Source organism: Epinephelus lanceolatus, chromosome 24, assembly GCF_041903045.1.
Source record: "Epinephelus lanceolatus isolate andai-2023 chromosome 24, ASM4190304v1, whole genome shotgun sequence".
Lineage (NCBI taxonomy): Eukaryota > Metazoa > Chordata > Actinopteri > Perciformes > Serranidae > Epinephelus > Epinephelus lanceolatus.
The window spans coordinates 1,375,647-1,387,392 of NC_135757.1; the positions used below are offsets into that span (position 1 = coordinate 1,375,647).

Sequence of the window (11,746 nt, forward strand, 5' to 3'; positions counted from 1 at the left end):
CACGTATGGAGCAAAATATCCCAGAATCTGAATCTTTCAATCACTGTGTGCCAGAGGGCGCCCCCTGCTGGTTCCCTTCAGAATAACTTAGACACACACACACACACACACACACACAATGGTTCTGTGTTGAAGTGCTCTTTATTAACATGACATTTGTTCTCAGATCTTGTTGAAAGCAGCGACGTCCATCGACTGAACGAAGTCCTCGAAGGCTGTGATCTGCTCCTCCAGGATGTCTGTGCCCACCTGACCACACATACACACAGGTAAATACACACAGGTAAATACACACACTCAAGGTAACACAAGCCGTAAAGTACAAACAGCAGATCAGAGAGCCGCTCACCTTGTCGTCTTCCACCACGCAGCTGATCTGCAGCTTCTTGATGCCGTAACCCACCGGGACCAGTTTGGCTGCAGGACAAGTAAACTGATCAGTATTTATCAATCAGGCTGTGATCAATTCGTATCAGTGTTTGTTTCTCTGCTGAGGTCTCAGATTGTTTGGTGACATCACACATTCAGCCGAAAGATGGTGAGTTAGATCATCACAGAATCTGCAGAGTTATAGTGGACTGACAGAGAGTACTGTATGCGCCAGTGTTATGTAGTACTGTATGAGCCAGTGTTATGTAGTACAGTATGTGTTATGTAGTACAGTATGTGTTATGTAGTACAGTATGTGCCAGTGTTATGTAGTACAGTATGTGTTATGTAGTACAGTATGTGCCAGTGTTATGTAGTACAGTATGTGCGCCAGTGTTATGTAGTACAGTATGCGCGCCAGTGTTATGTAGTACAGTATGTGTTATGTAGTACAGTATGCGCCAGTGTTATGTAGTACAGTATGTGTTATGTCGTACAGTATGTGTTATGTCGTACAGTATGCGCCAGTGTTATGTAGTACAGTATGCAGTTATCTTACACTGTCCCCAGACGAGCCCATCCATCTGAATACTGCGAACACACTCCTCCAGCTTTGCCATGTCTGTCTCGTCGTCCCACGGCTTGACGTCCAATAGGATTGACGATTTGGCGATGAGGGTGGGCTCTGAGGAGGAAGAGAAGGAGGATCAGTTCCCATGGAAACAAGTCTGGACTTACAGCCACATGAGGCCACGACACTCTGTCAGGTAAAAAAGGTGTCCATCAGGCAGTCAGCCGAAAGATGGTGATAGGTTGATCATCATGAAGAGCCGGCCAATTAGGGGACAGTATTCTGTCTGTAGATCAGTACTGTGATCGGTGCGGGACGTACTCTTTGCCTTCTTGGCGGCGTACTCGGCCAGGCGTTCCTCCTTCAGTCTGGCTGCCTCTGCGTCCTCCTGCAAGACGAAACACAGGAATGTTAAACATGGACTCCATTGACAAATCCAGGTGGCTGATGACATCACTGTGACCTCACCTCCTCGTCAGAGCCAAACAGGTCGATGTCGTCGTCCTCGTCGTCATCTTTGGAGGCGGGGGCGGAGGTGGATGTGGTGTCAGCCACACCTGAGGGGCCGTACTGGCCCAGAGGTTTCTTCACACCTGGGAGGCTGACAGGAGGAGGAGGAGGGTCACTGATGATGTCACATACACACCTGTGCACCCAAACACCTTGATGACGTCACTGTCCTCACCTGCTCTTCTGGCTCTGGTAGGATTTGATGTGGTTGTACCAGCGGAGGGCGTGGCACAGGTCGCCCGGGGGTGGGGTCGAGATTGCCTCGAAGACCGCCACGTCAGCCTGAGAGGGAACATACCTGACGACAGGTAAACACATCATAAATACACATACAGAGACAGACTGGTGTCAATTGTGTAATTTAAAAACATTTCAGCAAATACAAAAAAAAAAAAAAAGTAAACATACAAATATAATTATAAAATTTCGGATAAATAAAATTCCAATGAATTAAATATCTGAATACATTCAACAAAGTAACTGACATACATTTAATCAATTTATAAATAAAAAGCATTTGTGAATATTTTCCTAACGTTTAAAAGAGTGAATCTCATTTCTACACTTGCAGATTTGCATTTTACGCACGCTGTACAGAGGCAGATTTGTGTAATCTGTAAAAATAAAAACACCTACAAATACAAAAGGAGGATTTGAAAACTCAAGACTATTTTGAAAATATGAAACAGATCGGCAAATGTATATGCAAACAAATTTCACAAATTAAGAAAAAATGCAAAACGTAAAATATGTTAAGATATTTAAATTTATAGATCAGTTTCATCGTTACTCAAATCTGCCTCCACATGGTGTGTAATGTGATATAAAATGCAAATTCACAAGTGTAGAATTATGTTTCATTAAGAAAAACTTTTACAAATATGTGCATATAAAGTCATTTATTTTTTGTTCAATTTTATATATTTGCAAATTTCTTAATGCAAAATGGAGACAACAAATTTGGTTTGTGTTTGAGCAACATATTTATATTTCAGATCGTCAATTTATCAGCATTGACACTGACACTTAACGTCTCCACGGTTAACCAACAGTTGTAACTTAAGTCTCATTATGTGCAGGCAGCTATCAAATTAAAAGCTACATTATCATTTTGTTAGCATTTAGCTGAAATTAATTACTGAGCCTGTTTATCTTCGTTGAGTTTAAACTCAAAATAACAAGGTGCTGTGTTAAACTAACTCTCTGTGGGACCTGTAAGAGTTCATTCATGAGACACGTAGCAGCACAGTTAGCATGTTAGCACCATGTGGCTCCCTGCTAACGATAGCCTGCAGCTACGTCTTCACATCGAAAACGTTTTAAATTAAACTCTGACTGAACTCTAACTGGTCGGTTGTCCCGTTGGAAACTCTGCAGACTGACCCGCGGACATTTTAAAACCCTGTATCGGTTCATTTAGTCACATTTAAACACTTAAACTCCGCTAACAGCCTGTCAGCTAACTGTTAGCCGCTGTTAGCTAGCTGAGCGCAGAGCCAAGATGGCGCCCAGCCGCTCGCAGTTTCTCTGTGCAGAACTCCACCACAGTTTCTAGATGGTTCTACTGGGCTCTACTGGTTTCCACCGAGTTCTACTGCACTGACCCCTCGATGTAGCTGCGCTCTGCCAGGAAGCCGTTCAGCACTTTGAGGCCGGAGGTTGATTTCAAGTCGCCGAAGCCCATGATGACGCGGAAGATCAGGGGAGGAGGAGGGAAGGAGCCGCCGGAGGAGCGAGAAGAAGAAGGAGGGAGGAGGCGGGAAGAGCCTGCCTTTATACCCGGAGACAGACCCCTCCTCACCGGGCACCGCTCCTCCTCTTCACCGCTGAACCTGGAGGAGGAGGAGGACATATTGGTGCTAACAAAAATAACAACAACTGGAACAATAATAATAATAATAATAATAATAATAATAATAATAATAAAATCCAATAAATAATATTTAACAACAACAATAGCAGTGTACAGACTGGTCCGTTTTTTATGATGCTTGTGATGATTGTAATGACCTGACTGAGGTGGTGTCTGCCTATGTATCTGTCTGTGAGGACTGAGATAAGGAAAGCAAAGAAAATATATAGAGAAAAAATAGAATTACAGTATAGTAGTGGTAATCTTCGAGATGCTTGGAAGGGCATTAGGTCCATGGCCGCTATAAACCAGAATAAAGACAGTACTGGGAAACATGTTAATCTGGAAGGGGTCAAGGACCAGGAATTGCCAAATGTTCTAAATGCTTTTTATTCTCGTTTTGAACAGCTTGACTTTTCTGATAAGATAAGTGAACTTAAAAATTCACTTATCCCCAGCCAACGACATTATAATATCAGAAGACGAGGTGGTTAAGTTATTGAAAGGCACTGATGTGAGAAAAGCCCCAGGTCCTGACGGTATATGTGGCTATTGAGGGTGAACTCGACCCTCTACAGTTTGCTTACCAGGCTGGAAAGGGTGTTGAGGACGCTAAGATTTTTATTCTTAACGTCTTGTATAAACATCTGGAGAAACCTAATGCCCATGCTAGACTGTTGTTTGGAGATTTCTCCTCCGCTTTTAATCACATGCGACCTTGTCTTTTAATGGAGAGACTGATTTCTGATTTTAAACTACCACATCAACTTGTTTTATTGATTTTAGACTTCTTGACCAACAGACAGCAGAGGGTCATTGTGAATGGTCATTTGTCTGACACTGTTGTAACTAATACTGGTTCACCACAGGGGTGCGTATTGTCACCTCTTCTTTATATCTTATACACTGACAGCTGCAGATCATCTTGTGACAGCAGCTTCCTTGTTAAGTTTTCGGATGATACTGTGCTGTTGTCTCTCCTTCAGGGTGCCCAACACAACCATGGTGTGGCTCTCCCTGCATTTGTAGATTGGTGTAAGGACAACTTTCTAGAGTTAAATGCATCCAAAACTAAAGAAATGATGATTGATTTTAGACGTAACAAGAAGGCCTTCACTGAGAGTGTCATAGATGGAGAGAAGATTGAAACTGTCAGCTCCTATAAATATCTAGGCACTGTGTTTGACAGCCAGCTTAAATGGGATGTTAACACTGAAGCACTGGTCAAACGTGGACAGCAGAGGACTCATCTCCTTCGAATGTTAAATTCTTTTTCTGTCAGTCCAGTGATTCTTTGTCGTTTTTATCAGTCCTTCATTGAAAACCTTTTGACTTATTCTTTTATCTGTTGGTTCAACAACCTGTCACTCAGGGACAAGAAGAGCCTGAACAGAGTTGTGGAAATTTGTTCCAAGATTATCGGACTAGCAGAGACCTAGGTTCTCTATGGGAGCAACAGGTTCTGAGGAAGTCACACAGCATTCTAAGTACTTCGGGCATGTTTTAGCAAGTGAATTTTCACTATTGCCTTCAGGGCGTCGTTACGCCCAACCTGCTTGTAAGGGTTATCGCTTTTCCAAGTCTTTCATCCCCTCTGCTGTCCGATTGTTAAACACATCCTTATGAATTGTATTGTGTGTATTGTGCATTGTGCATTGGGTACTGTGTACCTCTATGTATTTTTATCATCCGGTGTTGATTACTTTTTTAATGAACATATTTATTGGTATTTTCTTCACATTTTAATGTAATTCATCATGGCGACTAACAAAATTTGCACACAGCTTTTAATTTTCTTTCTATGTTCTATGTGTTGTGTGTGTGTTGTTGTGCAAGCCGTCAAATGAAATTGCCCTTTAGTGGATTAATAAAGTTGTCTTGAGTCTTGAGCTTTATAACGATGAGAAATTGAAATAAAAATCAATAATATAACATTAATAATAATAATAAATATTGTTTAAACAACAATTATACTTGATAATAATAGATTATAATACAATGAAGTAATACTAATAAGAATAAAATATGATAATATTTCATAACAATAATGCTAATAATTATATTAAAAATACAATAATATAATATTGATAATAATAATTAAATAAAATAATAATTACAACAACAATAATAATAATCATAACAATAATGGAAGTAATTTTAATAAGAAAAATGCAAAGAAGGAGAGTTATGAATATATATGTTATTATATATATAAATGTTATAATATTAATTTATATAAATTAAATGTCAGTCAGGAACCAGTTTAACACAATATGTTGACAAGACTTAAAAAAGTAAAAGAAAAATTAAATACAGATAGAAAAATGAAAAACTATTTATTTTCTTATTTAGTTTCAGTGTGACCCTCCTGTTTTCTCCTTGCATCAAAAGTGCTACACAATTATTGTTATTGTTATTATTATTGAGAGACAAACAAAAACAACGACACAAACAAACTGTTTGCATTCTTCTGTGTGCTGGACGTGAGCTCTGCCTGCAGACGCTCCACACGTCTCTCACACAAGAATGCTGTCAGGCCTGTCCTACTGTCACATGACCTGCTGTGATTGGACGCTGCACGCTGATTGGCCCTGGGCTTCAATGAAGCTGAACACACCTGAGAGATGTCAGACAGGTGAGTTTCAGCCAGACACACAGAGCTCGGCATTAAAGAGGAAAAGAAGAAGAGTGATGGGTCAGGGTCACAGCTCCGCCTCCCCTCAGGTAACTCACACTGTACCTGACACACAGGTGTGTCTCACCTGCCTGACAGTCACCGGTCAGGGACTGAGAACATGTTCTCAAAAGTAACAGGTGTGTTTGTGCGTCCAGGTGATCCTGATGGGTTTGGACTCTGCTGGGAAGTCGACTCTGTTAGCCCGCCTCCTGACAGGACAGGTGAGTGTGAGACGGACAGGTGAGTGTGAGACAGACAGGTGAGTGTGAGACAGATAGGTGAGAGTGAGATGGACAGGTGAGAGTGAGATGGACAGGTGAGAGTGAGATGGACAGGTGAGTGTGAGACAGACAGGTGAGAGTGAGATGGACAGGTGAGAGTGAGATGGACAGGTGAGAGTGAGTTGGACAGGTGAAAGTGAGTTGGACAGGTGAGAGTGAGATGGACAGGTAAGAGTGAGATGGACAGGTGAGAGTGAGATGGACAGGTGAGAGTGAGATGGACAGGTGAGAGTGAGTTGGACAGGTGAGAGTGAGTTGGACAGGTGAGAGTGAGATGGACAGGTGAGTGTGAGACAGACAGGTGAGAGTGAGATGGACAGGTGACCGACAGGTGTCTCAGGTGTGACTGTGGTCGTGTGTTTACCTGAAGGTGATGGAGACGTCCCCGACCATTGGGTTCAATGTGGGATCTCTGGACCTTGACAAGAAGACGTCTCTGACTGTGTGGGACGTCGGAGGACAGAAGAGCATGAGGGCCAACTGGAGGTAAATACTAAAAAATAAACAACCAAACAAACACAGAAACAAATCAAACACACACACACACACAAACAAAGTAAATAAGCACACAACTATGGAAACAATCATACAAAGAAAACAAACAAACAAACAAACACTCTGTTGTTGTTGTTGAGGTACTACCTGGACGACTGTAAGGCTCTGGTGTTCGTGGTGGACAGCAGCGACCAGTCCCGGCTGCCGGAGGCTCAGAAGGTTCTGAAGAAGGTTCTGAATGACGAGAAGCTCCGAGGAGTTCCTGTCATGGTTCTCGCCAATAAGAAGGATCTGCCCCACTCCATGACCATCAGAGAGGTACGGGACATACCACAACCTCAACCACAACCTCAACCATAACTATAACCTCAACCACAACCTCAACCATAACCTCAATCACAACCACAACCACAACCTCAACCACAACCACAACCACAACCACAACCTCAATCACAACCACAACCACAACCTCAACCACAACCACAACCACAACCACAACCTCAACCTCAACCTCAACCACAACCACAACCTCAACCTCAACCTCAACCTCAACCACAACCACAACCTCAACCTCAACCACAACCACAACCTCAACCTCAACCACAACCACAACCACAACCTCAACCTCAACCTCAACCTCAACCACAACCTCAACCTCAACCTCAACCACAACCACAACCTCAACCTCAACCTCAACCACAACCACAACCTCAACCTCAACCTCAACCACAACCACAACCACAACCACAACCACAACCTCAACCTCAACCACAAGCTTTCTAGTTAGTGAACAAGAACATAGGATGCTTCTTATTTACAAAACAAGGACAGAGGCTTCCTAATTAGGGAACGAGGTCAGAGGTAGCATCCTAGTTACAGAACAAGGACAGAGAAAGCCTCCTAGTTATGGACCAAGGACAGAGGAAGCGTCCTAGTTAGGGACCAAGGACAGAGGAAGTGTTCTAGTTATAGAACAAGGACAGAGGAAGCTTCCTAGTTAGGGAAAAAGGACAGAGGAAGCCACCTAGTTATGGACCAATGACAGAGGAAGTGTCCTAGTTATGGACCAATGACAGAGGAAGTGTCCTAGTTAGGGTCCAAGGACAGAGGAAGCATCCTAGTTAGGGACCAAGGATAGAGGAAGCATCCTAGTTGGGGACCAAGGACAGAGGAAGTGTCCTAGTTAGGGACCAAGGATAGAAGAAGCTTCCTATTTAGGGACCATGGATAGAAGAAGTGTCCTAGTTACAGAACAAGGAAAGAGGAAGCTTCCTCATTAGGGAACAAGGAAAGAGGAAGCACCCTAGTTAGGAAACACGGACAGAGGGAGCTTCCTAATTAGGGAACAAGATCAGAGGAGGCGTCCCAGGGGAAGTGTTCTAGTTTGGGAACAATGACAAAATAAGCTACCTGGTTAGGGGAAAAAGGACATAGGATAAGTACTATTTTTGGAACAAGGACAGAGGGAGCTTCCTAATTAGGGAGCAAGGATAGACAAGACATTATGGTTAGGGAGCAAAGACAGAGGAAGTTTCCTAGTTGGGGACCAAGGACAGAGGAAGCGTCCTAGTTAGGGACCAAGGACAGAGGAAGCGTCCTAGTTAGGGACCAAGGACAGAGGAAGCTTCTTCGTTAGGGAACAAGGACAGAGGGAGCATCCTAGTTAGGGACCAAGGACAGAGGAAGCGTCCTATTTAGGGACCAAGGACACAGGAAGCATCCTAGTTACAGAACAAGAACAGAAAAAACTTCTTAAGTAGGGACCAAGGACAGAGGAAGCATCCTAGTTAGGGACCAAGGACAGAGGAAGCATCCTAGTTAGGGAAAAAGGACAGAGGAAGTGTCCTAGTTACAGAACAAGAACAGAAAAAACTTCTTAAGTAGGGACCAAGGACAGAGGATGCCTCCTAGTTAGGGACCAAGGACAGAGGAAGCTTCCTCGTTAGGGAACAAGGAAAGAGGAAGTATCCTAGTTAGGAAACAAGGACAGAGGGAGCTTCCTAATTAGGGAACAAGATCAGAGGAGGCGTCCCAGGGGAAGTGTTCTAGTTTGGGAACAATGGCAAAATAAGCTACCTGGTTAGGGAAAAAGGACATAGGATAAGTACTATTTTTGGAACAAGGACAGAAGAAGCTTCCTAATTAGGGAGCAAGGATAGAGAAGACGTCATGGTTAGGGAACAAAAACAGAGGAAGTTTCCTAGTTGAGGAACAAGGACAGAGGAAGCTTCCTAATTAGGGAGCAAGGATAGAGAAGACGTCATGGTTAGGGAGCAAAGACAGAGGAAGTTTCCTAGTTGAGGAACTAGGACAGAGGATGCTTCTTATTTACAAAACAAGGACAGAGAAAGCTTCCTAGTTAGGGGATAAGGACAGAGGAAGCGTCCTGTTTAGTGAACTACACTAACTAGTTGTGAATTCAAGCCTTTTTAACTCATCTCCTCATCATTGTTTTTTGTCCATCCCTCCCTGTACCCTCCTCCTGCTCTCTGCCTCCCGCCCCCCCTCCTCCTCCTCTTCCTCCTCCTCCTCCTCTTCCTCCTCCTCCTCCTCCCCATCAGATCTCCAATCAGTTGGACCTTCCCAGTTACGTAGACCGGCTGTGGGAGATTCAGGCCTGCAGCGCTCTGAAAGGACTCGGCCTCCAACAGGCCTTCATGTCCGTCAACAAACTCATCAAGAAGAGCTGAGAGGAGGAGGAGGAGGAGGAGGAGGAGGAGCGTAGAGAGAGTGGATAAAGAGAGAAATGATGTGAAGGAAACTAGTAAATATTAATGTCTCTACATTTATTATTTATAATAATTATCTGTTGTTTGCTGTAAGGATGTGACGACTGATCAATAATCAGACTGTAGGGACCGATCATTAAAGTCTCATATCAGTGATCTATGTGAACAGTGTTGACTCTAATTAATCAGCCAATCAATCAGTCAGTCTCAGGTGTCGATCAATAACATTCCAATAACATTTAAAACACCGTCCGTTGTCTCTACGCCGTCTTCTTGTTGATGCCACCGTCTGCTCTGAGCATGTGCAGCTGCCTCAGAGAGAACCAGGACTGGAGCAGCAGCAGAACCGGGACCAGGACCCAGACCCCATTGAAGAAGACCAGGTAGACCCACAGGTAGATCCAGGAGGACGTGTCCAGGTGAGGACTGCCCACCAGCCAATCAGGACAGAACGTCATCCAGCAGCCGTACAGCTCGCACACGCTCAGAGACACCTGCAGGAAGTGTCTGCAAACACACAGCAGGTACTGTTACTATGGTAACTGTCCTTCAGGGAAGTGTAAGGGAACAAGGACAGAGAAAGCTTCTTACTAAGGGACCGAGGAAATAGGATGCTCACTATTTATGGAACAAGAAGCTTCTTATTTACAGAGGAGGCATTCTGGTTAGGGAACAAGGACAGAGGGTGTGTCCTACTTAGGGAACAAAGAAGCGTCTTAGTTAGGATACAAGAACAGAGGAAGTATCCTATTTAGGAAACAAGGACAGAGAAAATGTCGTAGTTATGGAAGATGGACAGAGGAAGCTCACCAGTTAGGAAACAAGATCAGAGGAGGCGCCCTACTTTGAGAACAAGAACAAAGGTTGCTTCCTACTAACAGAACAAGGACAGAGGAAGCATCCTAGTTAGGGAACAAGGACAGAGGACATGTCCTAGTTAGAGAACAAGGACAGAGGAATCATTCTAGTTCGGGAGGAAGCACAAAGGATCCTCCCATGTTCAAAACAAGGGCAAAACGTCGTAGTATTACCTGTAGTATTTGTCCCTCAGTACTGCGTGTATCAGGAGCACAGCGAGCAGTGAGTCGAGGACGACGGTCAGTATTTCGATGGAGACGATGGTCGGATCAGAAATGAGCCAGCGACCATCAGCTTTACCGTACTCCTTCCCTACAGACACACGGTTACAGTTACTGTAGTAAAAGTACTCGAGTACACACTGGAAGTACAGTATAGTACAGTACAAGTATAAAGGTAGTAACAATGGAGGTACTCCAGTAGAGTACTCACAGAGTTCAGCCAGAGGACCTTCAGACGTCTCCACTGTCCCAACCAGAGACATGTAGACAAACGGACCTTCCTGTGGACAGATGGACAATAAAAACATAAAGAACAAACAACAATCAGAGGGGTATTCCAGGAGGTTCAACAAACTCTGAGTCTAATCCTGAACTCTGAGTTGACTTACTCTGAGTGAGCAGGTTAGGTTCACAGAGTCAGTTGCCATGGTGATTGACTCTGAGTTTGACTTACCTCTCTGTCTGGAACTGAAAACCCAGAGTTTCCCTCATTTCAGAGTTAACACACTCAGAGTTTTCACTAAACCCCCCACAGCGTCCTGTGGACAGGACAAGCTGAAGAATGATAAACAAATATAAATCAGGTCCCAGTTGTTCGTACCAGTGTCAGGTGGACGATGACATCATAAAACAGCCACATCAGGATCCACCTGTCCTCTGCGGAGCTCCGCCCACCATACCTGCGTGCTAGCAGGACGGCAGCTAACACCTGGATGCTACATGCTAACAGAGACAGGACAGAGACCAGAGAGAGGCCGGGGGGCGCTACTGAGTCCATCTGCACCACAGAAGAAGAACCCAGTCCAACTCTGTTGTAGAACTCTGTAGTAGAACCTTGTAGGAGAACTCTGTGGTACTTCAGACAGAAGCAGTGTCTGGATGAAAATTCAGGCTCCAACTCTGTGACTATGGAGTGACGTCTCAGACCCACGCCCCCGCCTGTCTCTATTGGCTATGTTGGTTCTAAGCCCTGCCTCGAGTCATCCCATTGGCTGCTGAGGAGACCACCCCACTCCCTGACCCCGCCCCCTCCAAAGGTCAACCGAGTCTGAATCAAACCTCATTCATTAAACAGCTGATTCTACAGAGAACTCAGGACTTTAACTTTGGCAGATCCCTTCAGATCAGTCAATCAATTAGTCAATTGATTACATCTCAGATTAAATTATAAAATATATGTGTT

At 44.0% G+C, this 11,746-nt stretch overlaps 3 protein-coding genes across 3 annotated transcripts; 1 reads left to right on the forward strand and 2 right to left on the reverse strand.

The window, feature by feature from the left end:
- Positions 1 to 122: 122 nt before the first annotated feature.
- Positions 123 to 6,746, reverse strand: eef1b2 (eukaryotic translation elongation factor 1 beta 2). Its single transcript, XM_078165784.1, has 8 exons — positions 6,625 to 6,746; positions 3,055 to 3,282; positions 1,626 to 1,748; positions 1,409 to 1,541; positions 1,262 to 1,328; positions 929 to 1,054; positions 350 to 417; positions 123 to 249 (listed from the first exon to the last, which is right to left on the reverse strand). Exons 1-8 carry the CDS (start codon positions 6,729 to 6,731, stop codon positions 163 to 165), a joined length of 939 nt encoding a protein of 312 aa, XP_078021910.1. The 5' UTR covers positions 6,732 to 6,746; the 3' UTR covers positions 123 to 162.
- On the forward strand, positions 6,730 to 9,445 carry arl11 (ADP-ribosylation factor-like 11). The gene is made up of 3 exons (XM_078166011.1): positions 6,730 to 6,746; positions 6,896 to 7,073; positions 9,317 to 9,445. The coding sequence occupies exons 1-3, from the start codon at positions 6,730 to 6,732 to the stop codon at positions 9,443 to 9,445; spliced, it is 324 nt and encodes a 107-aa protein (XP_078022137.1).
- An 81-nt stretch (positions 9,446 to 9,526) lies between these two features.
- ebpl (EBP like) lies at positions 9,527 to 11,471 on the reverse strand. The gene is made up of 4 exons (XM_033615920.2): positions 11,165 to 11,471; positions 10,775 to 10,844; positions 10,516 to 10,654; positions 9,527 to 9,991 (listed from the first exon to the last, which is right to left on the reverse strand). Exons 1-4 carry the CDS (start codon positions 11,339 to 11,341, stop codon positions 9,745 to 9,747), a joined length of 633 nt encoding a protein of 210 aa, XP_033471811.1. The 5' UTR covers positions 11,342 to 11,471; the 3' UTR covers positions 9,527 to 9,744.
- Positions 11,472 to 11,746: the final 275 nt, after the last annotated feature.

Coding starts and splice junctions, on each gene's coding strand:
- ebpl (XM_033615920.2), bottom strand. CDS start 11,341: ATGGACTCAGTAGCGCCCCCCGGCCTCTCTCTGGTCTCTGTCCTGTCT. Junction 10,845..11,164: donor TCATCGTCCACCTGACACTG/GTACGAACAACT, acceptor ATCTGTCCACAG/GAAGGTCCGTTTGTCTACAT. Junction 10,655..10,774: donor AGGTCCTCTGGCTGAACTCT/GTGAGTACTCTA, acceptor GTGTGTCTGTAG/GGAAGGAGTACGGTAAAGCT.
- eef1b2 (XM_078165784.1), bottom strand. CDS start 6,731: ATGCTCTTCTGTCCTCCGACGTCCCACACAGTCAGAGACGTCTTCTTG. Junction 1,329..1,408: donor TGTTTGGCTCTGACGAGGAG/GTGAGGTCACAG, acceptor TTCGTCTTGCAG/GAGGACGCAGAGGCAGCCAG. Junction 418..928: donor TGGGCTCGTCTGGGGACAGT/GTAAGATAACTG, acceptor CTTGTCCTGCAG/CCAAACTGGTCCCGGTGGGT.
- arl11 (XM_078166011.1), top strand. Junction 7,074..9,316: donor ACTCCATGACCATCAGAGAG/GTACGGGACATA, acceptor CCTCCCCATCAG/ATCTCCAATCAGTTGGACCT.